The sequence below is a fragment of the Falco rusticolus genome, chromosome 4 (genome assembly GCF_015220075.1).
Source record: "Falco rusticolus isolate bFalRus1 chromosome 4, bFalRus1.pri, whole genome shotgun sequence".
Classification (NCBI taxonomy): domain Eukaryota; kingdom Metazoa; phylum Chordata; class Aves; order Falconiformes; family Falconidae; genus Falco; species Falco rusticolus.
Genome location: NC_051190.1, coordinates 53,795,137 through 53,814,220, shown reverse-complemented (window position 1 = coordinate 53,814,220; position 19,084 = coordinate 53,795,137). Strand labels below are relative to the sequence as shown.

The 19,084-nt window shown below is 47.2% G+C and overlaps 3 protein-coding genes across 4 annotated transcripts; 2 read left to right on the top strand and 1 right to left on the bottom strand.

Moving 5' to 3' along the window:
• Positions 1–319: 319 nt before the first annotated feature.
• Positions 320–6,488, bottom strand: HIGD1A (HIG1 hypoxia inducible domain family member 1A). Of its 2 annotated transcripts, none has more exons than XM_037386058.1 (4): positions 6,431–6,488; positions 4,411–4,518; positions 2,281–2,415; positions 320–1,463 (listed from the first exon to the last, which is right to left on the bottom strand). In XM_037386058.1, exons 2-4 carry the CDS (start codon positions 4,511–4,513, stop codon positions 1,414–1,416), a joined length of 288 nt encoding a protein of 95 aa, XP_037241955.1. In that variant the 5' UTR covers positions 4,514–4,518; positions 6,431–6,488; the 3' UTR covers positions 320–1,413. The 2 variants fall into 2 exon arrangements, with proteins under 2 accessions (XP_037241955.1, XP_037241956.1); XM_037386059.1 differs by lacking the exon at positions 6,431–6,488 and adding an exon at positions 6,205–6,364.
• Positions 6,489–9,179: 2,691 nt separating this feature from the next.
• Positions 9,180–13,001, top strand: ACKR2 (atypical chemokine receptor 2). Its single transcript, XM_037386031.1, has 3 exons — positions 9,180–9,382; positions 10,000–10,057; positions 11,630–13,001. The coding sequence occupies exons 1-3, from the start codon at positions 9,362–9,364 to the stop codon at positions 12,742–12,744; spliced, it is 1,194 nt and encodes a 397-aa protein (XP_037241928.1). The 5' UTR covers positions 9,180–9,361; the 3' UTR covers positions 12,745–13,001.
• A 2,804-nt stretch (positions 13,002–15,805) lies between these two features.
• Positions 15,806–17,531, top strand: LOC119147281 (5-beta-cholestane-3-alpha,7-alpha-diol 12-alpha-hydroxylase). The gene has a single exon (XM_037386030.1). The coding sequence runs from the start codon at positions 15,863–15,865 to the stop codon at positions 17,387–17,389; it is 1,527 nt and encodes a 508-aa protein (XP_037241927.1). The 5' UTR covers positions 15,806–15,862; the 3' UTR covers positions 17,390–17,531.
• The last annotated feature ends 1,553 nt before the right edge of the window (positions 17,532–19,084 follow it).

The following is a 19,084-nucleotide window of genomic DNA, read 5'->3' as shown; positions in this document are numbered from 1 at the left end:
CCCTCTGCCCGCAGGAAGGCCGGCCCCTCGGGGCTACGGGAGCGGAGCTGCACCTTCTTGTGCCCCGTGGTGGGGAAGGAGGAAAGCAGGTACAGGAAAAGGCATCTGCGCGATGGAGGGGCGTCTCCTTACAGCCTCCCCAGCTTTACTCCAGCGAGAGTGAGCAGCCAGGGATAGCATTGTACTGTCCAGTAACATCGCACCCTCCCTGGTGATTTTTGTTCAGGTATACCAGCTTACCCCATCCCTCTGCAAGAGAATGCATGAACAGGGGGAGCGAGCCCCCCCCCCCCAACAAATCCATAGCCAAACACTTCTCTCCAGTGCTCACATGTTTATTTGTATTTCATCTCCCACTGCTCCTGTACAGTGTGTCACAGAGTTGCAGTATGTACCTTGCGGTATTTGTTACAGAGACATCATACTATCACCACGGAATGTAAGCCAATAGGAAAAAATGAGGTGTTGATAAAGCCAATCAGTAAAAACATTTATTTTTATGACTGCTATTGGAGATACAAGGGGGTTGGCTGTAAAATAACAGTGGCAATTCACAGAGAAAGGTTTTCATGGCTCATTGAAGATGATGGGGGGGCTTTTCAGATTTAAATGATTCAGAATTTCTATGGGGAATGATACCGCAGAAGTCAGAGCTAGATCGTATATTTTACCTAAAAGCATTAGAACACCAAATCGAGGTTTAGTTTTCACAAGGTATATTTTAAATGTTACATTTAAATGTTACTCAGAAGAACACTGTAAATAAAGTTACAAAATATAGTAATCCAAGAGTCTGAAAATCTGTATTAAAAATAGGGAGCCTGTGTCTTCGTTAACAATGAATAAATATAACATTTAAATAGCTGCAACATACCAAATACTTATGCCTTAAATAAAAAAAAATAGAAGTTTATATATCTCTCAATAGTTTAGAAGTCATTTAGTGGTACTAGATGTAACTTCCTAAGTTACAAAACTGGAGGCTGACAAATCCACAGGATAGAAAATGGCAGCAAAGCGTTCACGACACCATTTTACAGACGTGGCCTCCACGTTCTGCCTGTGGCCTAACAGAATATAGTTCAGACTTCAGTTTTGGGCAACTGCAGCAAAAGTAGTCACCAATTTTAAGACAGGGTTGACAGTTGAGAGGAAGATAAAGGGAATATACTACATCTCCTAGAAATGGGATATGGTAGTCTCAATCAGAAAGAGCCAAACTCTTGATACCTGCTCCCCCAGTGCACAGTCATTTAGGCTGCCAGCTTCAGGACAGTGTACCATACACAAAACAGATAAAGGGCAATTCTCTAATACCATGTATTATTTTTTTCCTCAAGAACCCCTCGATATGAGGTTTGTAGCTGCAGCATGTAGGCCACCACCAGGACAGAGATTTCAGTCAGCTTTCCATTACTCCTTGGGCTTCACCACGTACTCCTGAAACATTGAATACAGCACACCTACAAGACAGAAATACAAGCACAGTTAGAAAGCTGGTTAAATAGGAAACAACGGCTTTCAAAATCAGAACAGAAGAGAGAGTCTCAGCAAAAGAAATAACGTTTCACTTTCTCTTCTGCTGTCTCTTTATGTTTTTCAAAATAGCAGTGATGGAACACTACAAAATTCTTCATATACAGAGAAACTGTATATGAAAATGCAGGTCCCAAGCCAATTCTAGTTTGCTTTGCAGCCAAAGTCAAGCTTTTCTGTTGTACCTTTTCTGTGGTACCTTCTGGGAGTACAGCACAGACAGCGTTTCACAGGATATACATTTACACACGCAAAGAGCTGCAATACTTAGATGAGACCTGGGATGTACCAATCATTCAGTACATTCAGGGACACAATTCCTGTCCTGAAAAGTGCACATATATAGAATATGTAATACCACAGTCTACACAAGCTGATTTTCCAACACACTAACTTCATAAACAGCAACACATATACAAGGGAAAATATTAATATCAGATGTTTTTTCTAATTTGCCTCTAATTTAAGCATCTGTAGAACATCACATACTTCCCACATCTAAAAGCAGTTGGAACTTCTCTCTTAAGTATAGTTTAGTATTACATATGTGTACTTAAACATCACATTACTCTAGAAAGGCCAAGCAAACACCAGTACTGAGCATAAATATCCTAAAATGTAACAGCCACGACACTTCCACCCCAAGGGTATTTCATGCATGCTCTATTATCCACCAGGAGAAGAGATGCGAGAGGTCCTCTGCAGTTCACCATTGCTGAGGACAGCCTCCCGTGCAGTACGTACCACATGTTAATGCTCCCACGACAAAGCCCTGTGCTGCCACACGCATGTGAATCAGGTGAAGTGACATTTTCATTTCACCTCTGTGCTTCAGTTTGTACAGCCCGTAGCCAACCACCATGGCAAAGCCAGCCATCCCTGTAAAGCAAGGACAGCATCCTCTGAGTCAAGATCCAAGTCATCATGACGTGCGAGTGACAAACTTAAAAATACCCTGGGAATCTTAAAATCATTTAGATTGAAAAAGACCTTCAAGATCAAGTCCAACCGTTAACCTAACGCTGCCAAGACCACGGCTAAACTGTGTCCCTATGCATCACGTCTACACTTCTTTCAAGTACCTCCAGGGATGTTGACTCTACCACCTCCCTGGGCAGCCTGTTCAGTGCTTGACCAGCCTTTCGACAAAGTCTTCCTGATACTGATCTAAACTTGCCCTGGCACAACTTGAGGCTGTTTCCTCTCATCCTAACATAAGTATGTTGTGGTCTAATCACTCCACTTTTGTGTAGATGGCAAGTCCCAGCCTGCCTACTATTTTCACTCGTGCCACCTCATTTAATGCACAAGTCAGTGCAGAGAAGAGTGGGAGATTTCCACTAAAATGCCAAAGCAGTAGTTCAAGGTGTCAGAGTTGGATTTTTTTTCAGAACAAGTGCTTGCACCCTCTTTGCTGGATGGAAGCTCACACCCAAGAACACCGCTCAGCTGCAGCTCGAACACTCAGCAAGTGGCTGCACCCTGACGTACCCACCAGCCTGCTGAGGTTGCTATTTTGGGTGCCATGACGTTTGGCCAGCTTTGACCAGGACAGGACAAGTCATACATTACTTGTCCGGTGCTGTGGGAGAGAGGTTCAGCAAGGTCCCTTTCACAGGGACAGAGTTCACTTTTAGTTGTTCAACAGACTGAACACTGCCCTGGCTGTGCCAACTCCAACCTGTGTACATGGACGCTCTCACAGAATACAGAGCAGCAATGCTCAAAATTTCCCAATTCCATCCACTTTATTCCATATTTAGGATGATTGTTTACACAGTTCAAAGGAGGCTGCCTAGTTTTAAGCATTATGTATATTTTACTGATGAGAGCCCAGACAGCTCGTCTCCTTGAACGGGAGTATTACCAATTCCACTTGTGAAGCTATAAACCCTTACTTCACTGGTGTACGATCCATGTGTAGCTTCATTAAATATTATTTAAAATACTATTTTTATATTATTGAGAGTTTTAGGGCCTTCAAACTATCTCCAACACAGGTTGAAAGTAAGTTCTGCCAATCTGCTTGGGAGAACCTGAACTCAGGGAGTTTGTAGTACGCCTTAAACTGGAGAGCAAAGTCCTGTGACCACAGGAGCCAGTGACAGGTATCTGTTGGCAAATGCTTGGAACAGTTCACCCCAAGTGACCCGACTGCTCTCCGTTTAAGGTGGCTGGAAATTAAAACATGTCTCATGTCAGAGACAGTTCCTGATCAGTGGAAAGCTCTCAGGATGAACACAACTGATCCTCTCTCTCATCAGAGGCTTTTTCAGGGTCTTGGCAGAGAGGCTGAGAACTTGAACAACCTTCTCAAGCTGTGGTACCACAAAACTTACCAAGAAAATGCATTTTAAACTAAGGGATGGCAGCAGAGAAGGGCAAAATGTTTAGCAGGCCGGCTGCGTTTTAGATACACCTGGTCTGTATTGTTTTAGCTTTAAAATCACTTTGAGGTGATCACATAGTTCCTGGTAACTATACTCCAGAACACCTGCAAAACACAGTACTTACTACCCAACAGGATCACCTAAACCTATTCGTTAAGCTCACCTAAAAAGTCTTTCAGGGTTTGTTTTTTTATTTAGGTTGGGGGTTTTTTGTTTGGGTTTTTTTGGGGTTTTTTTTTGTAATTGTAGGTTCCGAGTTTTCTATTTAAAATAACAGGCCTCATCGATTCCCCTCTTTCTTGCAGAACAAATACCCCTCTGGGCAGAAGGAGTACTGCTGTTGCCACACAACCCTACATGAGGAAGTAATTTCAAAATAATTTCCTGTTCACAGGAAAAAGGTGAACAGTGATGGTGTTTACTATATTGACTGCCCATGAAGAGAAAGATCTATGTAACCACATCTCCTCATTATTAAACTTACCGATGGGTACAAATGGTGTCTCTTTAAATTTTCTTAACAGCTTTGATGTCTGGCTGGTGTCAGATTCATACTCTGAGAGAACGGATTCCTGACCAGATGACATGGTGACTGTGAAGACAAAGAATCTCTCTTCAGGTTTTAGAAACACCAAGGTAAGATAACTTTTTTAAAAAAGATAATTCCTTGCATATTCCACCGGTCACAAACGTTCACATAGTAAGATACAAGAGCTAGACTCAGGCTGATGAGCTACATACAGGTGATTTAATTCACATGAAGTCTTGGGAAGCAAAATCATTGCATACTAGAACAGGTAAGGACAGGACAAAAAAAAAAGGAACAAAGCAATGCATTTCTGCCATCTGCTTTTACACCATTGCAGATCCCAGCAGCCCCCACAGGCTCACAGGCAGCAAGGAGCCACTGAAAGCTTTGGTCGCTGCCTGCATTTCCTTTCAGGACTTCCATCTTCCACCACACTGCTCTGCTTTCACAAGCTATTCCTTAATGACCTCAGAAAAGTTCATCCCTCCTCTTTCGCTCCCTGCCAAGAACAGCACCTGAGGCATTCTGTGGAAAGCGCCAGCTGCTGCAGAAGGTCAGCCCTACCTAGCAACTCATCAGTCAGTACCATGGCCTATCCCACCTCATTCACCAGTTCCAATGTAGTTTCAAATTCCTGCTGGAGAACACAAAATGGCAGCTGTTGAGGAGCCAGAGCAAGTCTTGAAGCCCTTGATAGGCACAGATGCATCGGAAGGATGAACCATTTCCATTACAGCACAGGTGATTTCTCACCTGCACCCCGAAAGAAAAAAACACCTCAGTGATGGCCATAAGAAGGGGTCTACTCACTGAGCCATCATCACTGAACCAGTGAGACCATCCAACAAAACTTGTCAGCTTGTCGTGCTGTCCCCATCACAGACTACCCCGAGACCTGTTCCCTTGTCACTGCTCTGCATAAACATCATTCTTCAATTCCTGACTATTTCTGCTAGCACAATTAGCCCAGCAACATCACAAAGATCTCTGCTAGAAAAATCTCTACCAGTATGGTCACCAACATACTCAGCAGAAAAACACAGCTCAGGGTCACATGGAAGTACTCCAAGCTCTTGAAATAAACCAACAGGAATTTAATTTAAGCCCAGGCTAGTAAACACATGCAAAATATACACTTAACACGTGGCCATATTCCCTGGTTACGCCGCATTTTGTGCTCATCCATTTCAGCAGGCTAACTGGTTTTTTAACTAAATGCACAAACCATTTCCTCTGCAGTGCAAAGGATTTGCAGTCTCTCTGCGCCTGCTACAACTTCCTTTGTTTGCTAAATGTAAGTTGTATTTTAGCCTGACTCATTCGGAGAAGGAAACATGAGAGCACCCTGTCACTCAGGAGAGGTGGACAGCCAGAGGTGAGATTTACCCAAGAAAGGGATATTAAGAAGTAAATCAATTTGTCCATTGCAAGAGGTTTCCGTGACCTTCAGCTCACACAGAGACCAGGCTGGGCATGGAGCAGAAGCAGCTGGGTGAAAGACATGTCCCACTCACCCTGACCTTGCTGACACCCACGGCAGGGTGGTGTAGGGACACCTCTGCGACCACCCACGGGGGACAGCTCTGACACGGGTGGAGGAACAGGGGCAGGAATGTGACAGGTTTCAGCACCCTTCCCAGCAAAGTGACAGCAGCGGGTACCACCAGGCTGCCTTCCCCCGGCCCAGACCCACAGGGGACCACTGCCCCACTCCAGCCCCAGGTCCCGGCACCCACGCAAGGCTCTCACCTTCCTCTAGGCCCAGGTTCCCACACAGGGCCCCTGACACACTCCAGCCCCAGGCACCTTCCAGTCGTGGCTCTGCCCCTGGTTCTGCCCCAGGTGCCCGCACCCCGCCGCGGTCTCACCCCGCCACAGCTCTTCCCTCAGCTCCCGGGTGCCCAGTCCCTCCGAGACCCCGGCCCTCAGCCAAGGCCCCGGCCCTCCCTCCGTCGCCACCAGAGCTCCCGCTCACCGATCCAGATGCCGGCCGGCTTCTGCTGGGCCTGGCCCCGCCCCCGTCTCTTATTGGCCAGTTCCCGCCCCGCCCCCTCCGCCTTGGCGCCCGCCAGCCGGGCCGGAGGAACCACAGCTCCCAGCGTGCCGCGGGGCAGCCCCGCCCGCCGCCAGCCAATCCAGAGCGCAGCCGCTGACACCGCCTCCTAACGCGGGCGGGGACGTCACGGCAGGGACTCTCCGCAATGCGGCGGGCGCGAGGCCTTGGGCGAGGCGGCGCGCGCGGCCCCCGCTGGGGGGCGCTGTGGGAGAGCTGTTGGCTCCCTGAGGTGTTTCCCGCCAAAAGGCCGGGCCTGGGGCCGCCCCAGGCAGCACGGCGGCCGCTCCTGGGCTTTGGCCGCTTCTCCCTTCAAAAGCCTCTGTATAGGTGTAACCCACGCTCTCTACATCAAATAGAACCTTTCCCGCGGCTTCATTCTCTTTTTTCGTGCTGGTGAATCGTCTCAATGACTGTTTTTTCCTGAATCTCAGCTTTCAGGCAGAGCTTGCTCTGCTGAATACCAGGCAGTGGGTTTTGAAGCCCAAAGACAACTAGATACTGCTCCTGACCGCACTCTAGAGCAGGAAGGATCTTGGAAGATGCCTAAAACCCTCCCCTAAACCCGGGGACAGCTCATTGGAGCAAAACAGTGAAGAAACCCCCTTTTCTCCAAAACCCCTGCCGAGTTTTGCAGCACTCCAGTGCGGTGTTCATGACTGCTCACCCCCGAGCGTGGTGGGGAGCAGAGCGGCTGCTCCTGAAGGGCCACTGCGCCACTGACACTGCATTTCCAGCAGTATAAAAGAATCACAGAATCATTTACATTAGAAAAAACCTTTTAAGATCGTTGAGTCCAACCATTAACCCAGCACTGCCAAGCCCACCACTAAAACATGTCTTTAAGTGCCACATCTGCACATCTTATAAACACCTCCAGGGATGGCGACTTCACCAGCTCCCTGGGCAGCCTGTTCCAAAGAAAGACAACCGATTGTTAGTACTGCTGTATCTCTTTAAATGTGCTTCCCATTATCCATAATCTGGTTACTTTAATTGCCAAAGCCATTAGGGCTCTGCGAGTCTGAAAGGGAAAGAAAAATCTATGCAATTACCAGCTCCTGAATTGAGTTAAAATCTTGTAATAAATTACAGCAAAGGCTAGCTTCTCCAGTGACTCTCACAGGCACATTTAATTCCCTGCAGGTCTGTGCAATATGTGCTTCAGGGGAGAAACTCAATTAAAAACAAAAACTTATTTCATTTTAATTGCTGGTCTAATGAAACTGCTGTCACCTGTAGCATCCCTGTGTGCGTGCCAGGCGCCTCTGCTTTGTGAGCGGCTTCTTGCTCTCTGCTAATGTGTATGTTGCTCATATATATTTATTATAGGATATTTTTTAGAGCAGGCACACGAGTACACCAGCTGATGGTGGCAAATATGCAAATGGGTAAAAATAACATATTTCTTTCTGCAAATCCACCTGCCACAGGGCAGGCTGGATGCAGATGTGTGGCCATTGCTGTTGCTCTCTTCTTCTGTTTTTACCGGGGTGTTTTGGGGATTATAAAGCCCACCAGGATTGGCACAGGGGATGGCCTTGACACAGTTAGGGTGTTCCCTGTGGCTCTGTTGGGTGGCGAGATGAGGGAAACAATCCGGAGGCTGACCACTCACCAGCAGTGATGCTCTAAAACCTCTCCAATAAGCCACTTTATCAGAAATACCTTTGACAGGCGAGCAAAGGGTTGTGCCATGAAGCTGTCCCCAAAACCTTCCTGTGGCAGTGCTGGGAGTCTGGCATATCTCTGCTGTGGTTGATCTCTGTTTGATGTTTAGCCATGGTGATAAGCTCCTTATTATGGTACCACTTGCAAGGATCTGATGCTCCCTGCAAAGACGTGATTGTCCCCATGGAGCTGCCAGCACCCCCTGGCCCTGGCTGTGTCCTCACTGGTAGCCTTTTTTCGCTCTTGCAGGGGGTGAAAATCCTGCAGCATCCAAGTAGCACGCGGCTTATTCAGATTTCCTGGAAAAAATGTAGTTTTCTACACTTGGGTCTCAGCCCCGGGAGCCGCTAGGTGCAAAGGCGAAGCAGGTCCAATCCTGCCTGGGGGAGCTGGGAGGTGGGCAGGGTGGACATCATCTTAGTATCCATCTGTCAGGCAATGGCAGATGTTTCCACTAATTAAAGCTTTTAGAAAACAAAACAACAAGATAGGAGCTTCTTGCCACATCTAGGTTTGGGATGCAGCAAACCCAGAACCAACAGAGGAAAAGAAATTGTTTGGGAAGAGATGGGGTAGAGAAAAGGGAAGGATCAAGGTGGGATGGGGGGAAAAGCATGCATGGAAAAAAGGAGAGAAGAGCAACAGGAACTGGTTATTCTTAAGCAAGTGGCTGGTCTGCATGTTTGTCTGGGTGATCCTGATCTGGTACATCCCAGAAAAACCTACTTGAGACTATTTTGTGGGTGGCCTCACCACCCAGCCTGTGCATGCTGGGGTGCACGGGATCCACCAGTGACCTTTGTGTTGTGCTGAGCCGGATCCTTGGTCCCAGGGGCTCTGCCCATCCCTAGCATGGTGCCTGAACTGAGCTAGACAAAACCAGGTTGCATTTCTGAAGGGAGGGTACTGGGTCCCTGTGGCACCCGTGGCAGAAGGCACTGCAGTTCTGCCGGGAATTTCAAGTGGCAAAGCCCAACTGTGGGTGCAGGCACCAGCTGTAGATGTAAAGGGACACATGTTTGGACAGTGCATGGAGATTGTTCCTCCAGTGCTGTTATCCACTGATCAACACCAGGAAAGGCAAAACAACACCAGGGAGGTCACACTGAGCTCACGTTTCCTGCCCACGCTCTTACACAAGTAAAAGAGGATCCTAAAAGCCAGATTCGAGCCTCTGGCAGGATGGGAACAGAAGCAGCTCCTGTAAGTGCATTTTGTGCTTCTTGCTCGTAGACAAAGCTGCATGAGAAACCTGGAGAAGTTCTATTTTCTTCTCTGAAGTTAGTCAGCTTGTAAGTGCCAGTGCTCCAGCAGGCTTGAGGTTAATTTTTGGGCTCAGTCCATGCTGCATTCCTCAGTTCTCCGCTATGTGCTATGTGCTATGGGATGGGGATGTGAATGTCAGTGCCAGCATGAGGTGGGAGAGGGAGAAAAAAGGTGTTTGGGATGCAGCAAACCCAGAATCAACAGAGAAAAAGAAATTAGGAACAGATTTCTTGTTTGGGAAGAGATGGGGTGGAGAAAAGAAAACATCTCGCTGGGTGTTGCTGTGATCAGAAGGCTGGGCAGCTTTGGTTTCCTCTCAGAGTCATACTGTCAGAACTGTATATGGCTAAGAATGAATTTCCTCCAAAATATGAAGCAGAAAAAAAGAAAAAAAGCTAATTCCCAGAAAAGTCTTTTTCTGGCATTCTCCCATGGGAAATCTGTGCTATTCATCGCTGCTCTGTCTGAAGTGTCCTGCAGCACTCACCAAAGAACTGCAAGGCAGCAAGAAAACTTTTCAATCCAGCAGAAACCAAATTTTATTTTCTTTCCAGCTGCCTGGAATTGCCTGGAATGGGTATTTAAGCAATTTTAGACATCGAGCAACAACAGGTATGTCTGCAGCTTCAGCCCTTATGATTGCACACCCACAGGCATCCTCAGCACCTTGCTCTAAGCTTCAGGTACTTCGCTTAACCTGCCTAGGGTGGAGGGTCTCCCCTTTCCTGGGGTGTTCATGGGGAGGGAGGTGTCAGAATTTCCAGAGCCACTGTGGGGTATGTCCTCCTTGGGATGCATGGCACAACCAGGGCCTAACAGTTTCATTTTCTCATTACTCGGTGGCTGCAAGCCTCTTGGGCAATGGTCCTTGAGGAGAACAAAGCAGGAGTGACTGCAGGCAGGGAGCTACACAGCCATGCCTGTTTTGGGATTGCTGGAAAAATGAACCCCAGGGGAAAGGTGTGCAGCTTTGGCCATGACTGAAAAATGGTGTGTTTTAGGGGTGAAGGGCTATTTGCACTATTTTATTCCTGTGACAGTCCTAGTTTGCTGTCAGAGGGTGGACATTTGTCTTGATGTGTAAACACCACATTAACCTTCATGTTATCTGGTGGGAGGTGTCTCAGGCAGATCCCATCTCCCGCTGTGAGAGATGGGCTCTTCAGCAACAGCTGTTGCCCAGTTTGGGTGGCTTTTGGGAGATGAAACCCTTGTAGTATTTTTGTGTGTGTTTTCTTTTTTTTTTTTTTTTTTTTCCTGAAAATCAGACTCCAAAATTAGGAAACTTGCCAAATCAATCACCATTTCCTGAAATCTGGGCTGCAGCTCTCTAAACACTGACACCAGCCTGCAGTCCTGGGGAGTGGCAGACTGTACAGCCCTCACCATCCTTTGTCAGCAGAGTTTCAACCCACACCTTGTCTCACACAAAATCGATTCCAGCAACATCTTTCCAGCTAAATTTCTACCTCTCACCTTGATTCAGGAGTTGATTCTGGTGCCTACATGTCCTTACCTTTGATGAGTCTAGTCCTTGGTCTAGTGGAAGGTGTCCCTGCCCATGGCAGGGGGCGTTGGAACTAGATAATCTTTGAGGTCCCTTCCAACCCAAACCATTCTATGATTCTGTGTTTTCCACTTACTAATACTTTTTACAAGAATCCTTGGCTTGGTGTCCTAGAGTTGGCATGAAGAGGGGTCAGTGTCCTACCAGGAGCAGTGATTCAGCATTTCACCTCTGGGAGAAGACCCACCCACATAAAGGTGCTGGTGGCAGGTTCTGCTTCACTGGGCATTGAGATGCCACTTTCTCAGTAGTGACCCAGCTGAATCTAAAGCAGCTCACAGTGCAGTGTGGTGGTGGATGTCCCATATTTTAGAGCAGAAACTTCCTCAAAAGCTTGTAATGGTGTCAGGAGGAAGTGGTGAGTTATGTCAGTTACTTTCAAGTTTGAAAGTGTTGCAGAAAGGAAACCAGAATTATTTTCTTTTGCATGTATGTGTAGGCAGCTGTCCTGATGCAGTAGGCAAAGGCCAAGGAATACAGGACACAAAATACTTATCAGAAGGTGGAAGAAACTTAAGTTTATGAACCTCAGGAAAACCCTCTGTGATGTGATGTTTGTCTTTCCCACATAGACTGGAACAACATGTTGATCTCCTTCATTTGCCTTTTGCTCCTAGGGAGCCACTTGCCCAACACAACATCAAAGGTGGCAAACCCCACTGCCACCTCACTGGATGCCGCCAATTCGAGCGACTACCTGTACGAGTACTTGGATGAGAGGGATTACATGCAGTATGGCCTCTGCACAAAAGAAGAGGTACTCTCCTTTAGCAGAGTATTCTTACCATCTTTTTACACCATGATCTTCCTGGTTGGATTGGCTAGCAATGTCCTCCTATTTATTGTCCTCGTTATGCACATCAAGAAGAAAAAGAAGATGACCGAGGTGTTTCTGCTGAACCTGGTGGTTTCAGACTTCTTCCTACTACTAACTCTGCCTTTCTGGGCTCTGTACATTTCTCAGTGGATGACCTGGGACATAGTGTGCCCAGTCTTAAATGCCATGTACACTATGAATTTCTACAGTGGTATCTTTTTTGTAAGCTGCATGAGTCTGGATGTGTATCTGCAGATAGTTCATGCTTGCTCTCCTCACAGCTCCATGGCATGGAAGAATTACATCCTTGTCTTGCTGGTGGTATGGGTTCTTTCCATACTTCTCTCCATTCCTGATGGCCTCTTCACCAGCACAAGGCAAATCCGCAACAAGTCTGTCGTATGTGCCCATGATTATGGCCAGAAACACTTATTTTGGAAAATTGTCTTTCGTGTAATTCAAAACATCCTGGGTTTCCTTTTTCCCTTCCTCTTCATGGTGTTCTGCTACTCCCGCATAGCATGTGTCCTCACCATTTCTCAGATGCCTGGCTCAAGGAGAGCACTCTGCTTAGTCTTTACTCTGGTGGGTGTCTTCTTTGTCCTGTGGTCCCCTTACAACGTTGTCCTCATCCTTCACTCCCTGCAAGATGTCGGTGTGATCAGGAGCTGTGAAAGCAGTAGGCAATTGGATTATGCCATGCAGATCACAGAGAGTTTGTCCTTGGTCCACTGCTGTCTCAACCCTTTGCTCTATGCTTTTGTGAAAAAACGATTCAGGGTATATTTATGGAAGATCCCTCAGGCCATTTTCAAGAGAAGCGCTTTCTTTGACATCAAGCCCTCAGAGACAAGTCGGTCTTGCAGCAGTTACTCAGCTGAGATAGAAATGTTGAGTATCACAAATGCACGATAAATACTTACATTACATGTATGCCCTCTATGCTGTATTTTACTGGTCCTGGCTGTAAAATCGTACGGAACAGAGACAGTGGGTTATTTTGACATTGATAAGATGTCTTAGTTGCTTTTTTATTTGTTCTATTACTTATACCTTGTTTTTACTTGTTCGGTTTCAAAGGTTCTTTTTGTGCAACAGGAAGGGGGAGATGCAGGAGTGGGCTGGAAACTAGGACCACGCGTGGCAATCAGTTAGCTGAGGGGAATGTGCTCGAGCTTGTCTAGACAACAATTAACATGATGAGACATGTTTACAGAGCACAGGGGAGTGGGAGACGGATGGTGCCAAGGAAAGGTAACACCTTGCTGTTAATTGATAGTAGTTAACCACCAATCGGGGATGGCCTAGTATGCAATGCTTAGCTTCAAGAACCAATCTGTTTAAAACGCGCAGCTTCTGAAAGTGTATATAAACTCGTGCTTCTGTACAATAAATTGACATTTGCTTGCATCAAGCTGCGTCCCGTCTCTTCATTCGCTGCACCTGGCCATGCAATGGAGTAGACATGAGCCCACAGCACTGCATGAGCAGTCATCCTAGTGCCAGCATTGAGATGAGGATTTTCTGTGTTGGAACTGGACAAGTACACGTGGGATTTGTTTCTGTTGTAACTGGAGTTATTATAAAATAATTGCCCTGGGTTTTTGCTCATGGGAGAAGCCCGGCTGTCTGGAGTATGTGGGGCATTAGCAGATGAAAGAGCAGCTAATCCATATGTTGTTCCCTTAAAAATACAAACTGAAACTTATGCAGAACTCCTCCCCCACAGATCCGAAAGGGTCTGGTGAAGGAGAGCGATCCCATTACCCCTCCTGCTTCTGCTGTAGGCTGGGGAATGGATTTGCCACATTCAACCAGCAGGCCAGAGGTGGGTGGCCAGAAGCCCAGCCTGGGGAGTGGCTTTACTTCTCCTGGCTTCTTCCATCTGCCAGATAGATGTGTTCAACCAGGCTCATTCCTTTGTCTTCCAGGAAAGACAACAGGAAGAATCAGGCACCTTTAAACTGAGTTGTCTGAGCAAGGACAGGTTTCTCTGTGACGGTGAGCTGTGCCACGCTTGGGACTGTTGAGCAGGAAACTGTGTCTTTCTGAGGGACAGATCCTTGGTTAGAGATCAGTTTGATCATAAACTGATTTGAGATCAGTTTGATCAGCAACAAAGTTTAAACCAATAACAACCAGTGAGAAAGAGAAAAGAAATAATGGGCTCAGCAGAACAGTGGTGGAGGTATTTGCTTTCCCCAAGATCCATTTTGACAAGACAAAAAGAGATCCATGGATACAGTCTTTAACATAAATATTGGCTTTGCAACACTGCCCAGTGAGAGCATGGCCTTGAACAGAAGAGCACCGACAGCTGTTAGCCATTTCTTATTACCCAGTGTGGCTTTAAAGTTCAACGTTATTAATTTACTGACCTTTGAAGGTGCTATTCACCCCAAATACTCTTGAACCTTAAATGGACCCTTTCCAGCCTGAAAACCTATTGATCATGACAGTTGCCTAGAACTATACAAATAATATGAATAATTTAAGAGAAAATACTCATCAGCTTGATTTTATTGCTAGACAAGGTTACTGGACTGAGAAGGGCTTTGAGTTGATCTAGAAAGGTGGATTTGTTTTCACTGCTTATATTTCCTGCCAACATTGCTACAGCTTGTTTCCAGAGTGGTAAGGCTGGGAGCTTTTCTTATAAAAAAAAGGCAGAATAAATATTTAACTAATGCTATGATGTGGCCTTCGCTCCACAGGTAGGTCACTGGAAGGGAATGCAGAAGGGCAGAGCGGCTAGGGAGCAAAAATTAAGATGAAGATTGTGATCCCGTACAGAGTAGGGTTTGTGGGACTGTGCAAAACTTATGATGGGATGTTCAGAGGAAGGGCAAAGGTAGGGAAAGTAGGAGTGGCTTATAAAAGGGGCTAGTTGTATGTAAGCAGTGTGCCTCACGCCTGCTCGTGGCAGTCTGTCCTATAGTCTTATGAAATACTTTTTCAAACTTTCTTTCCAGATAATGTCACTCTCTATCCTATGTGAGGGCACTGCAAGGTCCAGGCACCAGAAGCTGGGGCAGAGGCTGCAGTGACCAGCTGCATAGATCAGGGTGGCAGCACCCAGAGGCATAGTGCCAGTTGAGGCATGGTGTCTCTGACATAATCTCTGAACCCCTTGTGGAGGGTGGGGAGCAGGAGAGATCGAGAAGCAGAAGGGAAAATGGATAAAACTGCCAGGTACAGGGGTGGGAGCAGGAGGGAAGAGGGTTGGGGGTGCTCTGCTGCTGGAGCATTGGCTGAACATGATTGATTTGCAGCTGCTGAGCATCGGGGGTGTGTGCATTGGCACAGAAGAAAGGGCTGGCGTCCACCTGGGCACCACTGCTCTCCAGCCAGGAGTTGGGCTTGGCCAGTTGCAGACTCCAGACTCAACCGGTGTGAAGGAAATGCAAATGATTCATCCTCATCACTCTCGGGGAAAGCAGACCTGCTTTGCTTTGCCCTTGTACAGGTTAGCAGTGCTTGCACTGTTCATTGGCAAAGCAGTTATGGGGCACCGTGCATTGCAGAACATCAAAAAGTTGGAGACCTTTCCTTCTGTTGGCTTTTGAGACCAAATTAGCTCAGCTGTAACCCCCTTCCCTTGGTCCTGAGCTCATTTTCAGTAGCATTTCCAACATCCACTCTTCCTCTCATTTTTTCAGGCTGCAGTGCATGTCCATAGCCTGGTCTTAAAGGCAGTGAGTGAAATTCTATGAACCCTTTTTTCAAAACCTGGGCTCCGTGAAGCCTAGAAAAGGGAATTTGCTTAAGCTGTTGCAGAGCACACGCCAAAACCCATCTGCCTTACATAGCAGCCCAGTAACTCCAACTTGATTCCACCTTAAAAATCTCTGTCTATTCATCGAGGGAGATGTACACGCTGGAGCCTCTGGAGAGGAAAGGCAAACACTTCCTGCCAATAGGGACAGAGGTTGGCAGCTGTGCATCTGCATATCAGCTGCTGGATGGGAATAAAAAGCACATTCCTGCCCCAGCCTAGCTCTGGTCCCCGCTTCTGGATGGGTGCAGAGCTGTCATGGCACTCTGGGTGATTCTCTGTACCTTGGCAGCATTGCTGCTTGGTGGCCTCTATCTCCTGGGCATGTTTCGGCGACAGAGACCCGATGAGCCACCTCTGGACAAAGGTACCATTCCCTGGCTGGGTTACGCTCTGGATTTCAGAAAGGACAGTTCAGGGTTTCTAAAAAGGATGCAGAGAAAACATGGGGATATTTTCACAGTGCTGATTGGAGGCTATTACTTCACCTTTGTGATGGACCCCTTCTGCTTTGGAGCTATCGTGAAGGAATCACGATCTAAACTAGATTTTAGGACTTTTGCGTCTAAACTGGTCCTGCAGGTTTTTGGCTACAAGGCCGTCAAAGCCAGCCATAGCATAATTCATGCATCGAGCATGAAGCATCTGATGGGAGATGGACTTGCTGTCATGACACAAGCCACCATGGAGAACTTTCAGAAGCTGATGCTTTTCAATCTGAGCTCAGGAGAGGAGAAGCGAGTGTGGCAAGAGGATAGCCTCTTCCACTACTGCTACAACATTGTCTTCAGAGCTGGGTACCTGGCTTTGTATGGCACTGAGCCACACCAAGGGGCAGATAACAAGGAGAAGGCTAATGAGCAAGATCGTGTCCACTCCAACCAGCTGTTCCACGAGTTTCGGAAGTATGACCGCCTCTTCCCTCACCTGGCCTCTGCTGGGTTGCCTCCCAAGGACAAAAGAGAAGCTGAACGGCTGAAGAAGTTCTTCTGGAGCGTGCTGTCTGTGAAGAAGAGCTGGCAGAAGGACAATGTTAGTGGGTGGATACGTGATCAAGAACAGCTTCTGGCAGAAAACGGTGTCCCTGAGTACATGCGGGATCGTTTCATGTTTATGCTCCTTTGGGCATCCCAGGGCAATGCAGGCCCAACTGCCTTTTGGCTCCTTTTTTATCTAATGAAACATCCAGAAGCTATGAAGGCTGTGAGGGATGAGGTAGATAAAGTCTTAAGGGAGAACGGCCAGGAAACAAAGCCCGGGAGCCCACCAATTATCACTAGGGACATGTTAAACCAGACTCCTCTTCTGGACAGTGCTCTGGAGGAGACCCTGAGGCTGGCTGCAGCCCCGATACTGATCAGAGCTGTCCTCCAGGACACCAGCCTTAAAATGAGCAGTGGGACAGAGTACACTCTCCGCACAGGAGACAGGGTGGCTCTGTTCCCACACATGTCTGTGCAGATGAACCCAGAAATTCATCCTGAGCCTCACAAGTTTAAATACAACCGCTTTGTAAACCCAGATGGCACCAGGAAGGATTTCTACAAAAACGGGAAGAGGGTGAAATATTTCAACATGCCTTGGGGCGCAGGAGTATCCATCTGTCCTGGGCGGTTCTTTGCTACTGCTGAAATTAAACTGTTTGTGTTCTTGATGCTAAGTCACTATGACCTGGAGCTAGTCAACAGAGAAGAGGAGATCCCACCAATAGACATCAGCCGCTGGGGATTCGGGACGATGCACCCTGTTAATGATGTTCAGTTCAGATATCGGCTACGCTTTTAATTTGTCCTTGTTGCGTTGTTTGTTCGGGTGTTATCTGTGAAATAATTGCATGATCCCATGGCTATCAGATCCATGCAGTGCCAACACTGATATGGTCTTGTTTGCTTAACAGTTATCATGTCTTTTGTCTTTGCCTCCTTCACGTGTTGTCCTGGTTTCAGCTGGGATAGAGTTAATTTTCTTCTTAGTAGCTGGTGCAGTGCTGTGTTGTGGACTTGGTGTGAGAACAATGTTGATAGCACACTGATGGTTCTAGTTGTTGCTGGGTGATGTTTATACTAAGTCCAGAACTTTTCAGTTTCTTGGTCCCTACCGGCAAAAGGGCTGGAGTGGCATAAGAAATTGAGAGGGGACACAGCCAGGACAGCTGACCTGAACTGGCCAAAGGGATGTTCCATACCATACGACATCATGCTGAACATATAAGCTGGAGGAAGAAGAAGGAAGTGGGAGACACTTGGCATTATGGCATTTGTCTTCCCGAGTAACCGTTACGTGTGATGAGCCCTGCTTCCCTGGGGATGGCCGGACACCTGCCTGGCCAATGGAAAGTAGTGAATGAATTCCTTGGTTTGCTTTGCTTGCGTGCGTGGCTTTTGCTTTACCTATTAAATTGTTCTTATCTCAACCCTTGAGTTTCACATTCCTTTCTGATTCTCCTCTCCATCCCTCTGGGTGAGGGGGGAGTCAGCGCACAGCTGTGTGGTACTTAGTTACCAGCTGGGGTTAAATCAGGACACGTGTACAGCTGCTCTGTATCTCTGGTTACTGTGGTGTTGGGTTATGGGATGAAGGCTCACTTGCACACTCACAGTGAGCTACTCCCAGCCCCATCCCAGGGGTCATCAGCCCATCAAAACTCCATCTGCACAAGGCCAGAGGAGCAGAGGAGCGTATTGACAGGTAGGAGCCCAAATCAAGCAACTTCCAAGGAACAAGTATTTTGTCCATGTCCCTCCCAGAACTGTCCCAGCAAAGCCATCAGCCTCACAGTCCCCGCATGGGACCCACTGAGATGCATCATCAGGAGCAGCTCTCTGGATCACCATCTGGACTAAGGGGGATTGCTGTCAGGGGAGGGGGGATATCCTGTGGCATGCAGGGGGAGACCATTTTGGGATTGCACAGAGCTTATGGTGGGATGTTTAGGGAAGGAAAAAAAGTTGGGGAAAAGGAGTGATTTAGGTGATTTGGGGAGGAAAATAGAGGGTTAAGGGGATAAAAAGGACTAGTTGTGTGTAAATCAGCAGTCTGTCCTATTGTCTTATTAAATTCCTTTCTTTAAATTCAAGACCATGAGTCAGAGGACCTGTGTGTCCGTGGTGCTGGCAGCTGGCACTAGTGTGTGACCGGGTGTGCAAGATCAGGCCAGACGAGCTGGCAGGTAAGCAAAGTGGCCTGGGAGCCTGGGGGTGAGCCCAGAAGCATGACAGCATTGGGGCTGCATTATGTTGTTATGAGCTCCATACCGACACATTTATTTTGTGCATGAAATATCATTGGCAGGATGGCATCAGCTTGTAGTAAACCTCTGAAAGGTCAGAGAACAACAAATACCCTCTCCAGAGATGTAAGAATTTCCTCGGAGTTTTCAAATTGTCTTGTACATAAGACCCCCAGAGGGAGCACAGGTAGGACATATGAGCAAGGACATACCAGTACCTCCTTCCTATCTCACATTCAAGCAAAGGACAG

Bases quoted from the DNA above. Each gene is read 5' to 3' on its own strand.
- HIGD1A (XM_037386058.1), bottom strand. From the start codon at position 4,513: ATGTCATCTGGTCAGGAATCCGTTCTCTCAGAGTATGAATCTGACACC. The intron at 2,416-4,410 runs GTAAGTTTAATA...CTTGCTTTACAG, and splicing joins GACACCATTTGTACCCATCG to GGATGGCTGGCTTTGCCATG. The intron at 1,464-2,280 runs GTACGTACTGCA...TCTGTCTTGTAG, and splicing joins CGTGGGAGCATTAACATGTG to GTGTGCTGTATTCAATGTTT.
- ACKR2 (XM_037386031.1), top strand. From the start codon at position 9,362: ATGGGAACAGAAGCAGCTCCT. The intron at 9,383-9,999 runs GTAAGTGCATTT...TTTTCTTTCCAG, and splicing joins TGGGAACAGAAGCAGCTCCT to CTGCCTGGAATTGCCTGGAA. The intron at 10,058-11,629 runs GTATGTCTGCAG...TTTTGCTCCTAG, and splicing joins TAGACATCGAGCAACAACAG to GGAGCCACTTGCCCAACACA.
- LOC119147281 (XM_037386030.1), top strand. From the start codon at position 15,863: ATGGCACTCTGGGTGATTCTCTGTACCTTGGCAGCATTGCTGCTTGGT.